The 19,909-nt window shown below is 37.4% G+C and overlaps 1 protein-coding gene across 2 annotated transcripts in view; it reads left to right on the top strand.

Moving 5' to 3' along the window:
* Positions 1-19,909, top strand: part of CERS6 (ceramide synthase 6) — a 104,642-nt gene that overhangs the window by 49,061 nt on the left and 35,672 nt on the right. For both annotated transcript variants that reach the window (XM_065750957.1, XM_065750956.1), the window contains exon 4: positions 3,054-3,111. In XM_065750957.1, coding sequence (XP_065607029.1) covers positions 3,054-3,111 — 58 coding nt within the window. The remainder of the gene's footprint in view (positions 1-3,053; positions 3,112-19,909) is intronic.

Below are 19,909 nucleotides of genomic sequence, written 5' to 3'. Positions count from 1 at the left end.
AAAACACAGGTCCATGCTAGCTGCTCTGAAGAAAATTAACTATGCCAGCTGGAACCAGGGCTTACTAACCTGTTTGGCCAGTGGATGTTTTACTGTAATTTGCAGAAAGAAACTACAAGCAGAGGTAAACAAGGTGTGTAACTACTTGGATTTCTGTGCAGTTACTGGCCCAGGCAAAGTTTTCCTTCAAAATTTCCATAGGAAAGGCAGCAAGATGCCTGGATCAGAGCAATGGAAAGGAAATACTGAAGTCCTCTGTTGCACTGCTTCCACCAGAGTTTGCTGATTAATAATGGCAAAAATACTGGGGGCCAATTCTGACTGCAGTTTGATAAAGCCAGATATTGGTTCTCTAGCTTTTGCTGATGTTGTTTGTCAGGAATTAGCATTTTGCTTTTATTTTTATTTTTTTGTTTTTAAGTTTGACCAGCTTTTTCTATGACCTAGTTCTGAGCCTGGTTTTATTCTGAAGCTCAACCCACATAGAATTGTTTGAGAGAGTTGGGAAAAAAGAGGAAAGGCCAACAGTGCATTTTATTATATATTGTGTATGTGAATCACCTGTGGAGCACTCAAATAGCTGGAGCAAGCTGATAGTCTTTGGCAATCCCAGATGGCAGCTTTTGCCTCCAGAGTTCTTCTAAGCTCCAGTAATTCTCTGGTAAGTTAATCCAGAGTTTTAGCTTAGATCTGTGGCTTTGGATATGCTTTGGATTGTGGGTGGAATGGAAAATCAGTGTTTCTGAATTTGCAAGACTTAGGAAAGGGCCTTTTCATTTAACTGAGATGCTAGCTGCAGCAGAAGAAATGTGAAATAAAGGTGATATCGAGGGGATTTTAAATTTAATATTAAAAATCCTCTGTAAGGAGTCTGTCATATTTATATATTTATTTATGTGGTTTTTGTTTGTTTTTTTTTTTTTCCAGTGGCAGTCTTGAAGCTTTCATTAGAGGAGGTAGATAACTTTGAAGTTAAACAGCAGGTTTCCTTACCATAGAACTGATCTCATGAGAAAGTTGTTACCCAAATAAAACCTTGGTTCATGCTGCTATCCTTGCTGTTTGTTCCATGTACGTGATCTGAAGGTTTCTACCAGGACATGTATTCTCACCTCCACCTCCCCTTTTCCCCTGAGTACTGTCTTTTTCCAGTTCTTAATGAATCTGCCATCATGTAGGCTGTTAGCTGTGTTGCTGTTGTTACTGAACCATTTGAGAGACTGGTATTTATATAATACCAAATGAATAAAAAATATCTGCAGTGCTTTGGAGGATACAGGCTAAGCAAATTTCTGTGCAGCTGAGGTATTCCACTTCAAATCTCATTGATGTTCTTATGCTCTCCTTACTCAGCTTGTCTTAAGTTTATTTATGTCTGATAAATTTCCTTCTAAACACTTGTAAAACTAACTTTGAAGAGTAAGATTTAAATTAACTTTTCTTTTCCCTAGGAGTGTTTTCAGGTTTGAAACCATACCAATAGTGCCTGAATGCACTTCAGTAGCAATTAGCTGTAGGCTAATAGTTTTGTCTGTGGACAGAAGGTTGTCCTGTAAAATACATAATTGAGGATGATTCACTCAACAGTATTGCCTCACTAACAAAGCTAAATCTCATCCTGCTGTAAATGTTATGTATAGTAAGTCACTGGTATTTACTTGAAGCATGTTTGCATGATTGCTCCAACCCTCTGGAAAAAAGAAAAAAAAAAACCACAAATTCCTGTGAGAATTTACATTACATAAGGTGTTTATTTACTTTCCTTCCTTTGACCTTTCTTTCATAAGCCAGTAGTGGGCCAGAAGATGGGTAGGTGCTCAGTATGCAGACTTTTTTTTTTTTGCAAAAGGGGACAGCCATAGAAGCAAGGATGATTTCTTAGGTCTTCTGCTGACTTCTCTTCTTCTGTGTCATCATTTTGTTTTCTTTTAATTTGTCTATGAAAAGAGGACCTAGAAACCCAGCAATTACTTCATGTGTGCTTTGGAATAGAAAACTCTCTAGGAAAAGCGTAGCTAGGAAACTCTTTGGAAGCAGACATAAGTTACAGATATGTACTTACGTCCAACATATCTATCTGATGCAAATGCTCTCTCTAGAATCGAGTGAATTTTTGGAATCTACTCTGCACAATCCCTGCTTGCTGGTGGTTATGCTTCTCATAACTGAAGACCATATTTTGTGTGCAGCACACTAACGTTATCTAATGTTCTTTTCCTCTGATTGCATAGTAACTCCAGAGTATCAGAAGTGATGGCAGTCCTAGCTGTCACATTTTTTTATGTGAAAATCAAACTTATTTGCACACAAATTGCATAATTTTAATGCTGCTTCTAAGTAAGAGATCATCAAAAGGAATCCCTTGTGAAGCAAGTATAACCCTAGGAACCTCTGAAACAGAGTAACCTTAGAACTTTGAAGTATGGAACAGATGTTTAATTTAAACGAGTACTGAATTGTCTCCTTCTAGAGTAAGTTCTAATTATATACAGAAGTATTTTACTGAATTGGGGTGCAGTTTTCAAAAGAAACATTTGTTATGAGAGTGGAATCAATAAATCCCAGTTCTTTACAAATCTCTTTCATATTTGAATCCTCTGCTTGGTGATGGAATTACATAGATAGAATTCTACATGATAGAATTCTTCCCACTTAGAAGCGATTAGCACTGTCTTGGACTCTTCTGTTCTCTCCAAGCTTGGTAGGTTTTCCAGTACTTAATAACGTGGACTTCCCTGCAACAGGCCTGTGAATTGTCCTTTGTTCTCTATTACTAGTTTTCAAAAAACTTTTCAGAACTTATTATCCTTGAAAGATTGTTCGCCTGATGTGAAATTAATATTTTCTTAAGTCAGGTGGGAAGCTGGGAAAAAGCTGGCAGATGAGCAGAATATTTGATAATAAAAGTTGTAGAAAAGCAGCACAGAATTTTGCTTCTACATCTGTTAATGTGACCAGCGTATGTTGGGTTGGTGGTGCTGTAAGTAAGGTTTGTTGAATTGTGAGTTTTGTAAAGCTGGTATCCTAGAGTTAATGTATTGTACTTTTTGCAGGTGGAGATTCACATTTTACCTTTATATATTTACCTATGGAGTGCGGTTCCTGAAAAAGGTAGGTGCTTTACTTTACTGTGCTTTCATGACACGTCACAGACCTTTCTGAAACTTTATGTAGATATAATGTACAGCACAGGGACGACAATAATTAATGGGACAAGATGTCCATGGATATAACAACTTGTATAGTTCACTTTATTACTTTTCATTATCGTTGTTAAACAGGTAGTAAGACATACCAAAGTATTAAGTCAACTTTAGCATTATCCTTATTTAAATTCCCTCTGGCAGAAGTTGATTTTTAATAACAAGCAAAATCCAGTAGTGTTTTTAAAGATACTATTTTTTGCTTGTTCTTTCTCTGGTGTACTGTGGAAAGATGTACCACGGGATTTTAAACATCAAAGGATATTAATAGCCTCTAATTTCCCTTACCATAGGTCCATTATCCTAACCATTGGTAGTTATATGTATCTGTGATGCAAATTTTTACAGCATCACTTGTTCCCAGAGCTTTTGTACAGCTCAAGCAATATATATGTAAATCTGAGAGACTGAATTTAGGGGAATGTGTGGTCTCAATGTCTGAAGGTAATTTTGACTTGGTTTTGTACAAAAAAAAATTGGATGCAATTGGATGTATGCTACATGCTTCTGGTGATTCGTAAACAAATGTACCTGAGGTTTAGGATAGGAACACATCAACTTTACAGTTGTAATCCCTGATGTTATCTCGGATGATTAAACTTGGGGCATAATTAGTCCTGCAACTCTGAGGGAGGGGGGCATTGGATCTCAGCCGCTTAACAGTGGTCAGCCTCAGATGTAGTGTGTGTATGGCCTGCCCTCCAAATGGACCCAAGCCATGTGTAATATACAACCTCTTCTTGAATGCTTCCACTCTGTGTATTTCAATTCTCCTCCATGATCTAATGTTCTGTTTTCTGCCTTCAATTTTTCCCACGATTGTGACATAAAATACGAAAATAGACTTAGTGATAAACAGTTAAGTGGATGATGCCACTGTGGTGCTGAATGCTCTTTGCTTCACAGTTGGTGTCTGAATAATTAGGATGCTTTTGCTCAATGCAGAAGAATTTACTACTCAAAGTCAAGTTATTGTAGCAGTGTTTGACAGGAAGAGTGGCCATGGTGCAACAGATTAAAAAAAAATCTGTTTTTATTTTTCCCTATGCCTGTATTGTTTTGTTTTTTTTTCTGGCTTATTGGAATATGCATAGTAGTACGTATGATGTAATGTTTTTCAGCTCACACTAGAATTTTAGGAAGCAGTGTGGTTTCTTTTAAATCAAAATTATTTAAATATTTTTACTCTTGGTAGTAATTCATCCAGCAAACAGAATCCTCTTTAAAGTAAACAGCCCTATTCTTGTTTTATTTTTCAACCTCAAAGTGTTTTATTTTGTTAAATACATTATAAACATGTTGAAACATGAGAAAAGATATGTTAAGAATAGTTTTCATATAAATGTGAAGGATGCTTCAGTGATTAGGGTGGCTGTAGAGCAGATGTCTTTCAAAAGTATTCAAGTACTTAACATTTTTTGAGAGGATGATCTCACATCACTCATGGTTTCAGAATAACTGATTTTTTTTTTCCCAACAACTTCTTTTGCTTTTGTTCTTCACCATTACCTTTGGGAACAAGAATAAAGAAGATAATTATTTTTATATTAGTCAACTTTGAATTAAAAACAAAAAAAACCAAAAAGACAATACTATTGGAATCTGCTAACTAAACTGAAGCCTTACAGTAGCAAGGCAGCAGCTTCCTTGCAGCACAATGAAAGTGTCTGTTCTTGGAGAAGTCTGAATGCCAACACTTTCAAAGACTGAAAAAAATACAGTAAATGCATACTTAGTTACCCGGTATTATAAATGTTGCATCATTTTTTTTTTTTTGCTATTGTCATTATTCCAGTGGTCTGCCTCATATACTTACTTCTTCCACGTGGGATTTATGTAAATTAACAGAATTATGACCATTTATATATATACTTGCCTCATCTCCATTGTAACATTGTGTAAGTAAAATAAAACAGAGGTTATTTGTTGTGCATCAGACACTAAAGACTTTACTACATCCACTTAGAGGGAAATCTAGATTTGCAAGAATTAAAATCCAGACCAAGCAAGCCAATTGGCTACATTGGTTTTCAAGGTCCTGCTTCTAGTAATACCATTAGAATTTATTTTTTACAAAGAAGATATTGCTTGGAAGTATAGAATCATGTTGAAAATCTTGTTTAGCAAGTTGGTGCAATCCTCTCTCAAACTCTTTGATGGTTTGATTTACAGAGTACCTGGGAGATTGTCATGGAATTTCAGAGATGCCATGACTGTATTTCACTCCTGGTTTCTATATATGCTGGCAACAGCTTGTTTCTGTTTCTTAGTGGGGCAAGGGAGATTAATGCTAGAAAATGGTAATTATTGACATGTGGGTTTTTGGAGTAATTGTATTTGCACCATTAAACCTCAATAGTATGCACTGTGCAGGATGTGCCTTTCTGCCATGGGAAATAACATCTCTTTCTCAAGACTGTTACACAGGGTTTTCCAAGTGTTTTCTCCTAATACCATCTTTAGCTGCATGGTTCCATTGCTGTGGCTTCTCTTTTTCTAGCACTTTCATCAACTGCTTTTTAATTTTTGCCTTGATGGGAGACTGAGGGGAGGCCCCATAGTGGTCTACAGCTTCCTCACAGAGGAGTAGAGGGGCAGGTGCCCATTTCTTGTCACTGGTTACAGCAACAGGATCTGAGGGAATGGCATGGAGTTGTGTCAAGGGAGTTAGGAAATAAGTTCATCACCACTTCAGACCTTCTTAAACTTTAGTTTTTATTGAAACTATAGGATGTTTGAAAAGAAGAAAATGACGTGCTTATTTTTAAGTGTATGCTAACTAGTTGTTGCATAAGAGCAGGATGTGGCCTGTTACTGCCCTAATGTTTCTAGGTGCACTTGTAGAGTGCTTTGCTTCCTAATGCTTTTTTTGTGAGTATGGATGCTCCATTCCACTGCTGAAGTGAATTGGTGTGTTCTTTGTTTTCCGGGAATAGAATAGCAACAGCAATGCACATAGCTGTTATGGTCCTGGGAGATTTGTAAGATCATTAAAAATGCCATTTTGGATTGCTTCTAAACAAGAATCTTAGATCTAATGTCAGACCACCTGCATTTGAAATGAGACAGAGAATTTGTTACTTCTTGGTATGGTGAGTGATAAGTGATGTATTTGCTGTTACATCTTTATCTCTTGACCATAGAGATTGATAACCTAATAGCTGTTGATTCCCACAGCAGTGATCATTTTTGGGGAAAGGGTTGTCTCTGTGATGAAAATTAGTTCCTATCCTGTAGGAAGTAAGACAAGATGGGAACATGGGATGTTTTGTTGGAGTAGTGTCTCATTTACCATTCTGGTTTGGAAATTTTCTTCTGTTAATCAGTTTTGCAGCTATTTTGCTATCAAACTATTTAGTAGCTTCACTGTATGCTGTGTCTTGCTTCAGTTTTATTGCTGATACTTCACCTTCAGTTTTTTTCTGTTTCCTGCCATCCATATAGATAACTTACTTAACTTTTTGTGAGTTCTTCTATAGTATTTCTATACAGAGAATTGTTATTCAGATTTGCTTTTGAATTTATCTCAAATATCCCATTCCTTCCCAATGCAGTACTTCATAGTCATCTGTTCTGTTTGGTCTTCAGGGAAAACACTTCCATAAGACAGGGTTGCCAGGCAGTGCTCTCTGTGTCCTGCTCATCTGTACCTCAGGGCAGGTTGCTAATGCTTTGAAGTCTTCGGGACAGACTGATGTTTTAGCTCATGTGCTCCTGGAAAGTGAGGAGTTACTCTTGCAGTAAAATTACTACTGCATTATTCTGTGCATTTCTATCATTTAATCTTCCTTTTAAATGGAAACAGTTCTTAAACAATGACAAACAAATGAATACTGCATTCGGGCTGTATGATCACAAAGTCATCTCCTATATTCTGAAACTTAGTCACTCATACTGTTTTAAAGAACAAGTTCATGTTTTCTGTAGTATGAAAGAGAGATTTTACTGTACTCTGTTCACCTGTTTCTTTCTTATTCATGTAGTGTCTCAGAGGCAGGCTTGTGGGATGCCCAGCACTGACTCAATAAAACAACTTAATTCTGTTGCAAATTATTTTGCCTAATAAACAAGGAAAACTCTAATTTCACAGCTGTACATGAGACGTTTCTTTGACACTGATGTGCTGTTTTCTTGATTGTTTCTCTGAACAATCTGGCTGTGAAGTACCTCCATGAAGCCGTGGAAGGTACAGATTTGGCTGGTTACTGATTTCTCTCTCTTCCTGGTCTGGTTTATATAGTTTTGGAAAGAATGACCTGACCTTGGAAAGCTTGGCATTACTGAGACCTCTGATAGATTCTGCCTGCTATACAACAATTGTTTTCTGGTCTCTTTATCTGAAGACTGGCTATGGATATGTCATGGATTATCTGATGATGAGTAGCTGGAGGAGGGTACAGCTTTATCCCTGCAGTTCTCTTGAAAAGTCTGGTTTGTCAAAGGAGCCCACTTCCCCATGCTCAGCTTTTCTGTATCATGCAGCCCAGAGTTTGTTGGCACTGGAGATGGCAGGATTATTCTGGGGAGAAAATTTTATGAAGATTCTCATCTTTCTTTATTTACTGGCATTTATTTTAATATTTTATATTTATCAGCTAACTCTTATTTCAATATATTTTCCTTATATTTCATTGTCAGGTCAGTTGTGCTGCTTCTCAGCCCTTCCTCAGCTGGCTTAATTATTATGAGGAATGGATTTCAGAATCTGGGAAGACTGCAGGTCTGATGTGTTCCTGTGGACAAGAGGGCTACCTTGTTTCCTTCCTTTCCTGTTACTATCTTTCTACTGTTATAATCTTCTGTGTTATCTACACATTTTCCTGAAGAAGCTGATAGCAGTGGGTGACTTAATGCTCTTGGTCAGTCATTTTCCAGCAGAAATATACCAGATTCTCTCATCCTTCTAGAGGTTATTTTTTTCCTTTAATTTCTCTAAAATAGGAAGATAAATGGAGGAGTTTTATCTTGGTATACCACAATTTCCAAAGTGCTAGCAGGAGCAGGGATACTTCTGACTTCCATGTAGTCCAGAGTTCAGCAGGACAAATGTTAGTGCTGTCATGGTTGACTGGCTTTAAATGTGCCAAGGAAGCAAACTGGGATGCAGCTCCTTTTAAGGCAGCTGGTCTTTCTCAGTTGTTCATTGACTTTTACTGTATGTGAGAGGGACATGATAGCTTTCTCAAAAGTTCCATGCTGGTTGCAGTGTTTTACTGAACTATGATGTCTATGAATGCTTTAGAAGTCTTTCTTATGAGAGAGCAGTTGTGTTGGAGCAAATGTGACTGCCTCTGTAAGGAGCTTTTTAAATATTCAAGTGGAGCATGACTGTGAATAGTTTTCCTAATGTCACGGATTCTGTATACATACTGCTGAATAGGGTTCTTTCTAGCTTGACAACAAGTTTCAAATTTGCCTTTTTAACCACTTTACTTACCCGGGAAGTTGTACCCTGCGTGTGGTTTCCACCCACACTAAGTCATGGCGCTGTGTAGTCTGTTAGTAGAATAATGCTGCTAATACTGGAGAAACAGAATCACAAAGGTTGGAAAAGACCTACAAGATCATCCAGTCCAACCGTCCACCTATCACCAATAGTTCTCACTAAACCATGTCCCTCAACACAACATCCAAATGTTCCTTGATACACTTGATCCACTACCTCCCTGGTTCCAGCACCAGACCACTCTTTCAGAGAAGTGGTATTTCCTAACATCCAACCTGAATCTTCCCAGTGCAATTTGAGGCCGTTCCTTCTAGTCCTATCACTAGGTACATGAGAGAAGAAGCTGATCCCCAGCTCACTACAACATCCCTTCATGTAGATATAGAGACTCATAAGGTCTCCTCCAAGCCTTCGCTTTTCCACACTGAACAATCCCAGCTCCCTCAAATGCTCCTCAGAAGGCCTGTGCTCCAGACCAGGTCACTGACTCTGTTTTTAAGTAAGTTCGTGTTACTCCTTTAGTTAGTGTTGGAGTGAAAACAGAAGAAATTGGAACTGAATTAAAATGGGAAATTGTTTTGAAAGTTATCCTATTGGAAATATGCAGCCTGCAGTCAGTGAGCTGTAAGTCTTCTTTTACTCATACATTATTGCAAATTAGATTTCAAGTAAATAAATAAAAACAAGTATGTTCTATTTTGGCATATGAAACTAGAACCAGTCTCTATATAGTGCTGATGTCATGCTTTCCCAAAGCTTTATGTTTTTCAAGTCTGATAGCTCAGAAATTTTGTGGTGTTTAGGAGCCCTTGTATTGTAAGATTGTTCTCATAGCATTTCTGCACAGGATCTGCCCATTCTTTCCAGCTGCACTGATCCCTTCCCAATGGTGTACGAGCAATGTGTGGTTTCTGAAATCAACAGATATAGAGGTGTTAAGTGCATTTACATCATCTTTGGGATTTTCACTTGGCAGGGGAAAGAAAACAACATTTTCAGCATTACCAAATGAAAGCCATGCTGCAGTTTAAATGAGGTTGTAGTTAGAACATTAATGATATTGTTATGGAAGAGATAACAAAAGAGTTTGAATACAGAAATAAATAATTTCAAATTCTTTAAGCAAGTCTTCTGTAGTGCAAAGAGAACATTCTTCATGGGGGCTTTTAGCTTCTGTTATCATTAGCACTAAAGAGAACATCATTCTTCCTTAAAATACTGGCAACTTCTCCCACTAGAAACTGTCTTACTCCAAGGATCGGCTGTTACAGCAGAGGTTACCAAGGCAGCAGAAAATAGTTATATATTTTTTATTTTTATTTTTCAACTTTTTGAATTAATGTTACTATAAAATCCCTCACAGATAGGAATCGGTTGGGACAGACATAAAATGCATTAGAAAAAATGTGATGCAAAACACCAGTAGCTGCAAATTTCACAAATAAATTGTACTTGACTGGGTCTGCTTCCTGTATAGGACAAGGGGCTGAGAATTTAAAGATATTGCAGGATTAATAGCAAATAGAAAATTTAGTTTAGTTTATGCTTACTTCTGGAACACCTAAGGAATTTGATGGTAACAGAAGGTATTTACGGCCAATATTCCTTCAGTTTTCATGGAGCAACACTGCAGATGAATTTGGTATCTCATCTGGGGATTCAGTAGCAATCCCACCAACTTAAAAATGCACAGTGCATCAAACAGTTCTCGGTTTTCCTATCAGTAGAAGACTTGATTCTATTGAAAAAGTTTCTCAGCTGCTGGAAAGGTACTTATGGGACACACTGTGTGTTACTTATGTAATTTAGAGCAGAAAAAAACAAGCTGGGTGGGAATGGGATCTACTTCATTTATCACATATTTCCATGTAGTTCTCCATGAAGTTGTTTCTGGCTGTTTTGCTGAACAGAATGATACAGGAAACATAGCATCTCAAAAACATGCCTATGCAAAACATCTGACAGGCTGATTCTTCTGAGACTAATTAACCTGGGCCAAACTATTCTACATTTAGGTCCAAGATACTAAATCACACGTTTGTGAGATGTGTGCTGCCTTGGTGTATATCAGACCTGACTCTAGAAACAGCTGTATGACAGTAGCTGGTGCTGGGGGTTTTGCTCCAGAACCATTATTGCTGCCCACTCTTTAGGGGTCCCTTCCAACCCTTATGTTTTTGTGATGCAGCTGGGCACATTTCCTAGTCTGCATATGTTGTGGTGTTTCTTTCTAATTTTAGGCCTGAAAGGTTCTCATTTATTGGTGGAACCTTGTAGGTGCTTTTGTTCACTGAGCTTATTAGTAAGCTACTGGATAAACACTCATTTAAATGAAAAATGACAGGTGTCAGTCTGTCGCACTTCTAGTGAAATGCTGTTATTTGATGTTTTACTGTTCATGGAAGGATAATGTGATACATGTGGCACTTGGAGGAATTAAGGCCTGCCTTTGGCAGGTTTTAGTTACTCTAAATTTGATTTGGACTCTTGTTTTTCTTTATTTATTTAATCATGAAAACAAATTCCTTAGTGACTGTAAGTGATGACTTTGTTAAGCTACAATAATATTGGATGTTAAAATGCAATTCTAGTCTCGTTCCTTTCTCCTTAAGTAGGGCTGAGCATTAGTTGCCAAATAAAACAATTTCTACTTTGCTTCCTGCTTTGTGAAAGCAGAAAGTGCACCTGTGCCTACGTCTCCTGAAGGATGCAATTGAGGAAAAAAGGAAATGCAATATTGCATTTGTAAGAGAGTAGTGTAAGTGGAAAACGTTTCCAGGAAGACCAGAGTTAGAGCTCTTTTACTGGACAAGGAATTTGCTTCATACATCTCTTTCAAAGGGTATAAAAATGGTTGAGAGCGTTTAGGAGAGATTAATAGAGTGCTTTGAATATTTGAAATATAAGTTGTGAATCACGCTGTGAGAAAGATAAAAGTTAGCAGAGAAATTTAATTTTAAATGACTGTTTCTTCAGTATACACTATCAAGGAAGAACAACTGTGTTTGAATGCTGAGGTTTTCTAAGAGAAGGACAGTTAGCCTAGGAAATAATCTATTGTGTAAACTGTTTGAAGCTAAGGTAATAGCTAGATCAGGCAAAAGAAGTCAAAGCTAAACCATGTGGTAGAATTTGTGGCTGAAAGAAATTAGAAGGCTTTTTGAAAGAAAAATGCAAAATGGGAATATCAGTGATATTCCTATTTCAGTAGTAGGCACTGCTGGCAGCAAGACTTTCAAATGCTGATGATGAGGACAGATCTGACATAAGCAAGGGAAGGAAGAACAACACACCAATTTAAAAATATATCTAGAATTGAATTTGACTTTATTTGTTTGGAATCCAGCTGGGGATATTTAACTACCATTGACATCGGAGTAATAAGTGAATGCTCTGTAATGAGCAGTTTGGAGAGTAATGCTGATGGGAAGCCATGCCCAGTCTCATCAGTACTTCTACCTTATGCTGCCTCTAAGGTCAGCTGCACAGCAGCCTGAGTTTATACAAGATAGGGATTTTTCCATGTTCCGTATACAAAAGTAGAAGATCCAGAAGGAATATTTCTGCAAGTGTTTCATTTAAGCAACCATAGGATAAAAGTAGTTCAAATTTTAAGATAGTTTGTTCATACCTCTAGCAAAGTGTTTAGAACAGTGCTCTGCTATTGCCAGGAGCTTTTCCTGTTTTGCTGTTCCAATGAATGAAGCAGTCCTGTTTTCCACAGCTAATTACACTTGAGCAAAGAGTAGATGTTTGGATATTAGAGTAAGTTATTAATAACCTAACTGGTGCTTCGAATTACCATTATTAATTCGAAGTCACTAGAGAGGCAGTGACTTGGAGCAGAATATCTTTATCCGTCATCCTAGTATGACCTTTAGATCACTATGTATTTTTAAGGTATAAGAGCTTTGAGTCATAAAACTGCTTCAAGTACTAGGAGAAAGAAGCTTGCTAGTTAAACTAATACGTTATTGGTAGTTCAGTAAGCGTTTTTGTTATATTGTTATTTTTTCATATTCATATTTTCCTTTCAATGTTACCTCATCATTTTGTCTTAAAGCTTTTCACATTGTTCCTGGCTATTGATAGCCTCAGTTTCTGGCTCTTAAAAATGACAGACGTGAGGAAATATTCTTTTAGGTTCAAATCTAATTCAGAGTATTGCTTCTTTTATTTTTTTTTTTAACTGCTGCTGTCTTAAATACAGTTTCACCAGGGATTATAGATATCTTTTCCCCACAGATTTACAAATTTAAAAAAAATTAAGAAAGCAAGACAGCCAACCTTCTTTCCTCTTACCCAGTTACTGTTTATTGTGCCCACAACTTAGTGATTATGTTAATCCAAAATTTAATGTAAGGCTTGCAGTTATAAAACACCAGTGTAGTTACTCTGCTCTAGTTTCTACTTGCCACTCTTCCTGCCAGTTATTTAGCAAAGTGAGTCGCATTTAAAAGCAAACAAACACTAACAGATTAAATAGATCTTGAGATGAAAAATGGAAACACCAAGACGTTTGCATTCATGCACATCCTCAGCAGGAGAAGAAAGGGAAAAATGAGGATGAAATCAACATAAAAGTTTATGTAGACTTAACCAAAATAGTTTCCCAAATCTGTAAAGATGTCCATCTTTCTTTGCTCAAGTGAAGCAAATGTTCTCACAGCCACTGGCTCACAACAAAGCAGAAAAGAATTTACTTCAAATGGCATTCTTATTTTTATATGAACATTTTCCCCTTCACTTTCTTTATGCTAGAAAAAAATTCAATGAGGGATTCTCTTTACTGGCTTTTTCCCAGGCACTACTGAGTACTTATGGCATAAAATCAAATATACCAAGAAATAATTTACTATAAAGGACATCAGCACCCTAAGGGTGAATTGCTCTGATCCAGTCAGTATATATGCACTGATCTCAGAAAAAGGCACCAGGTACCAGGAGCGGGAGAGAAAAAAGTTGCTTTAGTCAATTCTTACCTTTGTTGCTTAGATTATCCCTGGTTTGTCTAGGGATAGAATTGCTCAGAAACTGGTCCTTTTCCTAGTGACTGTGACTTTAGTGTGGCTAGAGATGGGGACTTTTAACCTGTCTGTAGCAGAACGTTATCTGGATGGAGCTGTACTCTTATAGCCATCATACAGCAGAGGTGGATGTAGTCTACCTTGATTTCAGCACAAGGGGGAACGGACAGAAACTGCAGCACAGGAGGTTCCGCACAAATGTGTGCAAGAACTTCTTTACGGTGAGGGTGACGGAGCACTGGCACAGGCTGCACAGGGAGGTTGTGGAATCTCCTCCTCTGGAGATATTTAAGACCTGCCTGGATGCCTACCTGTGTTGGACTCTGATCTCTTGAGGTCCTTTCCAACCACTATGATTCTATGATATGAGACTTGACTGTGTGTCTGTGAGTAGGCCACTTGTTATGTCAAGGTTTTAGTGGCAGCGATGTGGGGAGTCCTCTGTGGAAAGATTTAATCACCGGCTGCCCATGACGGCACCAAGTGCTCTTGTATCTTTGGGGTTTAAATCTTGACCCTATGACCTAGAGAAGCCCTATTTCTAACTTAAAAAAGTCAGCCATTGCAATATCTTGCTAAGTTTCAGACTATCAGGGTTGATTTTGAGACCTTGCTGCAATGTGCTGATGCTGAACTACAGAAAACACTGCAAATGCAGGAATGGAAAGTGGGGAGGGTTCTGTTTTGTTTTGTTTCCCATGCAACTACCTTAAAAATCTGGGTTTGTGCTTGGAATTGTACCTTAGCGATTACTCAGGGAGGAGTTGTTTAGTTATTTGACATGGACTCTTCTTCCTTTTTTGGGCCACAGTCTCTTATGGCCCACAGTGAGTCCTGGGAAGGAAAGAAGCTCACAGGGGTTTCCTAAAAGTCTTTGTTAGTAGAACAATGTAGTAGTAAATGCTTCCCTTCTACAAGTAGTGTGGATGTCAGCAGCTGGTCAACATCAGCTATAGGTACTCTAATGGCAGAGCAGCCACAGATAGTAAATATAATTACAGAACGTAGATGTGTAATTATAAGTTTAATTGTTAACCACTTTCCTTTGTGTTTGGGTAACTGAAGTATCAGAGCCAAGTGCTCTGGAAGCTCAGGAGCAGTGTTGAAGCTGCATCCTGCAGGAGAACAAGGAGCATTTTGTGATACTGCAGTTCAGCACTAATCTTGGAGCACTACACAGCCACTAGGGGTGAACTGACCTATTGATATGCTTTAATAATTCCCTCTTGGGATTTTTGTTGGTTACTGAAATGTGTAATAACACTGTACTGTTCATTTTTGTGGTAAGCTATGGTTTGCCAAGCGTAAACCTTGACAGTCTCTTTTTTCAAACTGATTCTGGAACCACAGTTGCATGTGTTGCCTGTTCTAATAAATTCAGAAATGTCCTTTTAGCTGCAAATTCTAGGTTAATTGATGTGGTCTGGCTCTGTGATCAAAAAACTCAAGGCAGCTGTAAAGCTAACAAATATACAGCTGCTTTGTTTCACTAAAGTGTTATCAGGCATCTGGAATGCTCTGCTGAATGGCTCTGCTACATTTTATACGTTCTTTTGACTGCACATAGTGACTACAAAATATGATGAGTTGTGTCACTAGGAAACCTGTTATGCACAAATGAATTGGAACATTAGCCCAGCTTACTCTTACATAGACCTTAAACTGCTGTAAACTATCAGAGCATCACTGATAGCCCGACTTCATGATAAAAAAGTTTTGCTTGCTAAAAAGCAAGCAGAAGAGGAAGTATTGGAACAAGAAGGTACTCAAGTGAAAGCAAATTATTTGATGACCTGACTTGGTAGTAGCATTGCTGACTGACTGCTAAGAGCAAGGAAATGTAATGCTGCAGCTACCAGCTTCTCTAGCTGCAGAATTCCTTGGCTGTGTTTAACACATGCAAAATTTCACTCTAGGGCCTCTGAGTGTCCATTGCAAGAAATGGTGCAGGCTTCTTTTCTCCCATCACCTCTATCCTTAGGTAGATATTAGAGTTGTTTTCTACAACTGTCTATTCCTTTTGCCATTTTCATTTTCAAATACTGGGGAGTGATTTTCCACATAATTTCTAAATTGAAATAGGGATTATCATCATAAGAGAATGAACATCATATTTTTAATGGGGAAAGTGGATGTATGTGGTGCATTGAGCTTACTCTGCCTTTCCAGATATGACTTATATAAATAAATCCAAATTTGAATTCATATTTTTTCTAAAAATATTTATCTGCACACATACATTTGCATTTGAAATGTCAAGTGCATCATTCAATGATTGTTGTTAATCTTGGCATTGAAGTATGTCCTTCCATATATTTTATATTTTCCAATTAGCAGAAGTATCATTTTTAATAATATTTGGAAGCCAGCTGTGCAGATTGCTGAGGGAAAAGACTGTTTTCTGAATTGCAAAATTGCATTTTCTTAACACCTTGTTTTTGCAGACATAAAGCACTAAACTCAAGAGCGATAACAGTTCTGTAGAAACTTATGACAGTTTGCTTAGTCATAACATATGAATAGAGAACCTCAGGAGATTCATTGGCAGTGTGTCACATTGTCTTCAGTTATATTGTAAATGGTGCCAAGAAATGTGAATGATTGCTTGGGTGGGTAAAGTATTATGAAAATGTTAATCCTGGTGTGAGAAGCAAACAAAACCACTAGTCACCAAAAAGAAGAGAATGCACGTTGATACAAAAGATTTAGTCAAAGATTCTTCCATTTTCCATTGTCAGTACTTGATGATTTTGTGAATAGGGGGAAATGCATTTAGCTTTGATCCATAGGTATTTAAATATTGGTCTCTGCAGAGAGACTTTTCTGATGACTCCATGGTTCATCCTGCCATAAACAAAACCAGCCAGGGCTATCAGCTGCTAAGGATGCACATAAAATACCTGTCACAGCAGCTACTGGAAGCTGTCTGAAAGAATTTGTGAATGGGTAAGATTTCAGTATAAGAAATATCTTAGGAACAAAATAAATACAATCGTTAACAAGGGATGATATTTCTGGTATTCATATTCTGTCTTACCCAGGTTGGTTTTTGAAACATGAAGAGGAAAAAAACCCAAGATTTCTAGGTGACCAGAGAAAGTTTCTGAGATCATTTTAAATATGAAGTCTTGGGAGGCTGGGCAAATGTAGAGGAAGGCAGTCAAAACTTGGAAAAGCTGACATAGAGCATTCTGGTTATTAATTCGTAAATCTTCTAAAAATTGAGGCAAGTGGGAAAAAGTTTAATTTTCTTTCTGCTGGAGATAAAATTGCTGCAAATTTTTAAGTCACTTCCTTGTAGGAAAAAATAAATAAACTGAAAGAAATATGATCTTATTTACCAACCTCCAAATGATCATGAACATTCTGCTCATGTTTAAATTATCATACTAAAACCAGAGATGTGCTCAAATGTTCAAAATATGAGCTAGTTTTCCAATTGAAACTGTAAAGGATACTGCTGATGTGTGCCGGATGTTTTCAGTTGCATCATTCCACTGAGTAATCAGTTTTAATGGTTCAGTAATGTTTTACAGGAATGTGCATGTCTCATCTTTAGGATATCAAATGACTTTTTGGTTAAGAGAGCCTTTCCAGAAATCTGACACAGACTGAGGGCTTGAAACCTTGTATTCTCCAGTCACTGTCCTGCCTAATGAATTGGTATATAGCAGAGGTCTTGTTTTTAGCTTTGTCACTTTACACTGTTAACCCAGTAAGATCTGCTGAGTACAGCAATGAATAAGAGGTGGAACAGTTTTGACCATAGGAGCGCTTCTGAGATAAGTGTCACTCAGCTACTCAGTACTTAGTCCTGTATGACTAAGATAACTGATTTTAATAAGGCAGCTAGCAGCCTGTACATGAATAGAAGCACAGACTAGTGCTAGTCCCATTTTTGTGTGCTTAGTAGAATATATAAGCCTTGCTCCTATGTGTAACTGCTTTACTCCAGTGAGTCTATCTAAACAAGGATTCTAATTTCATTTTGCTTCTATAAAGATGAAATAACAGCAGAGTACCTTCTCAGCATTGTCTAGCTATCTTTTAGTTGAAGCAATGTTTTGAGTATGTTCAGAGAGCTAATAAAAGGTAAGCTGAATGAGTAAAGGATGAGTGAAAACTCCAGTGCATTTTGCTTATTTTAATAATGTATCAGTGCAGTATTTATAAATCACGTTACTGAGGAAGAGCTTCTTATTGTTTTCCTTCATTGTTTATCCTTTGTAACAGCACTTATCTACTCAGCTATGACTTGTTGTACAGCAATTAATATCTAGGAGTTCTTTCTGTAGCTAAGGAAAAAAAGCCACACAGAGTATATTGGTTTGTACATTGCATACAGGAGCAAGTGTTTTTGTTGGTATGTATTCTCTCTCCTTAAGAGAGAATGGTTGCTGCAATCTATACTGCATTAATCCCTGCTGAGCCAAGAAAGAAGATAGGGAAGGGTCAGAGGAACCTAGGGCCACTGTGAAATTTGAATCTGTGAAGATGCAGTTACTGACAAGTCTCTTGGTTTTACCATAGTGGGATGGAGTTGTTTTTCCACAGCAATGTGGTATCTCTGGAGTGGGAAACCACAGGAGGATGTTTTGTGTGCTACCATGGTGATCTGACCTTTTCTCTAATGTCAGCAGCCATTCAGCTTATCGTGCCAATAGGCTGCATGTGTTGTAGAAAAAAGAAAAGTAATTCAAGTAAATCCCCTCCAAGTGAGCACTTACTCAACTAAATTATGTGCAAGAGTAAAGTTTAATATATTAACTAAGGATAAAATTGCTGGGTTTCTTAACTTTAGTTGGAAAAAAAAAAAAGGACAGTAAAATGCGATTTCAATTTGTTGAAGTTCAAATTAAAAAAAAAGTTAATTATGAGTAACTGTTCTTCCATTGGCGTTATTAAAGGTGCTGTTTACTAAAAGACTGTAAATGGAAAATTTTAAATATTTTTATGATTTGCAGTTGACAGAAAATTTATAGTCTCCCCCTCCTCTGCTGTTACAGTTCTACTCCTATGTAGATAAACTGTAAAGCCTGGAATATGTTGGAGCGTCCATCCCCACAAACAAGAAATTGCAGGCAGAATACAGTGACAGCACGCAACTGCTATAGAGGAAAAGAGGAAATTACACATGTGTATGGAATGATAAATCTTTAGGTATAAGGATGAGATAAACTATGCACAGTATCTGGGGGACTCCTTAAATTAATGATATCCAAGAGAAAATCTTATGGCCTCAGCTGAACTACTTGAAGACCAAGAGCCTGCTTTAACTTGATGCAAGTAGGGGTACGAGTGCCATGATGTGTTTGTGTTTGAATCAGAGTAAGGTGGGTAGAAATTTGACGAAAGTATTATCTCAACTTTAATAGTTTCTGTTGCACTAAATATAATCATAGCTGTTGGGACAAAATTTTCTAAAGCTGTATCCAGATGTATTAACTAAGCCCAATAAAATCTTGTCCTTTTGAGACTTTTGAGTAGGAAGTATAAGCGCATTGAATGTTCAGGATTTCTGTATTGTACTCTTTTTGTCTTTGTAGGGACAAAAATATCTAATTTCAAGGGTAACAAAGGCATCTTAAAATCTTTTTTAAAATGAGAATGTCTTGCTTTTGTTTGAAATACGGTTTTGTGTATAAGTAGGCTTTCCTGAGATGTGGGGATTCTGTTATTACATGCTTGGATTTTTGCATCCTCTATTCTGGTAAAAATAGCTGGCCCACTCTTTTTATTCATCCATGGGAAAAGCTGGGAGATTTTTCTTATCTGGGAATTGAGAGTGAACTCCTTTGGGAATTACAACATGCTCATATGATCAAGAGTATATCAGATGCATAATAGCTGTTTGATACTTGAAACTGTCAGGTAGAAGCTGTTCTATAGAGAACTGGAGTTTGCTGTCACCAGGCTTAAGATGTGCCTCTGGAAGTGTTTCCTCAGGAAACACTTGTTGCTTGTTTCAAGTTTATAGGTTTCAAAAAAGAAAAATGAATGCCAGGAACATTCTTTTTTTTTTTAATAGACTCATGTTTCCAAAGATGAAACTGAATTCTTAGGCAAAGCAACACCAATGCATGTGGGTACCACTTGCCTATTTGGTTCCTAATTGTGGTCAATATAAATACAAATACTTTAGTGAGTGACAGAGCAACTTAGAATGAAATGAACGTGAAAGTAAGTTCAGCTCTACATTAACAGCCTGTGCAAAATTGTGTGACTCGCATGTA

Source organism: Cyrtonyx montezumae, unplaced genomic scaffold, assembly GCF_038088225.1.
Source record: "Cyrtonyx montezumae isolate F1298 unplaced genomic scaffold, pur_monq_1.0 scaffold_7, whole genome shotgun sequence".
Taxonomy (NCBI): Eukaryota; Metazoa; Chordata; class Aves; order Galliformes; family Odontophoridae; genus Cyrtonyx; species Cyrtonyx montezumae.
The sequence above is the reverse complement of the archived record's forward strand: the minus strand, read 5'-3'. Positions and strand labels throughout refer to the sequence as shown.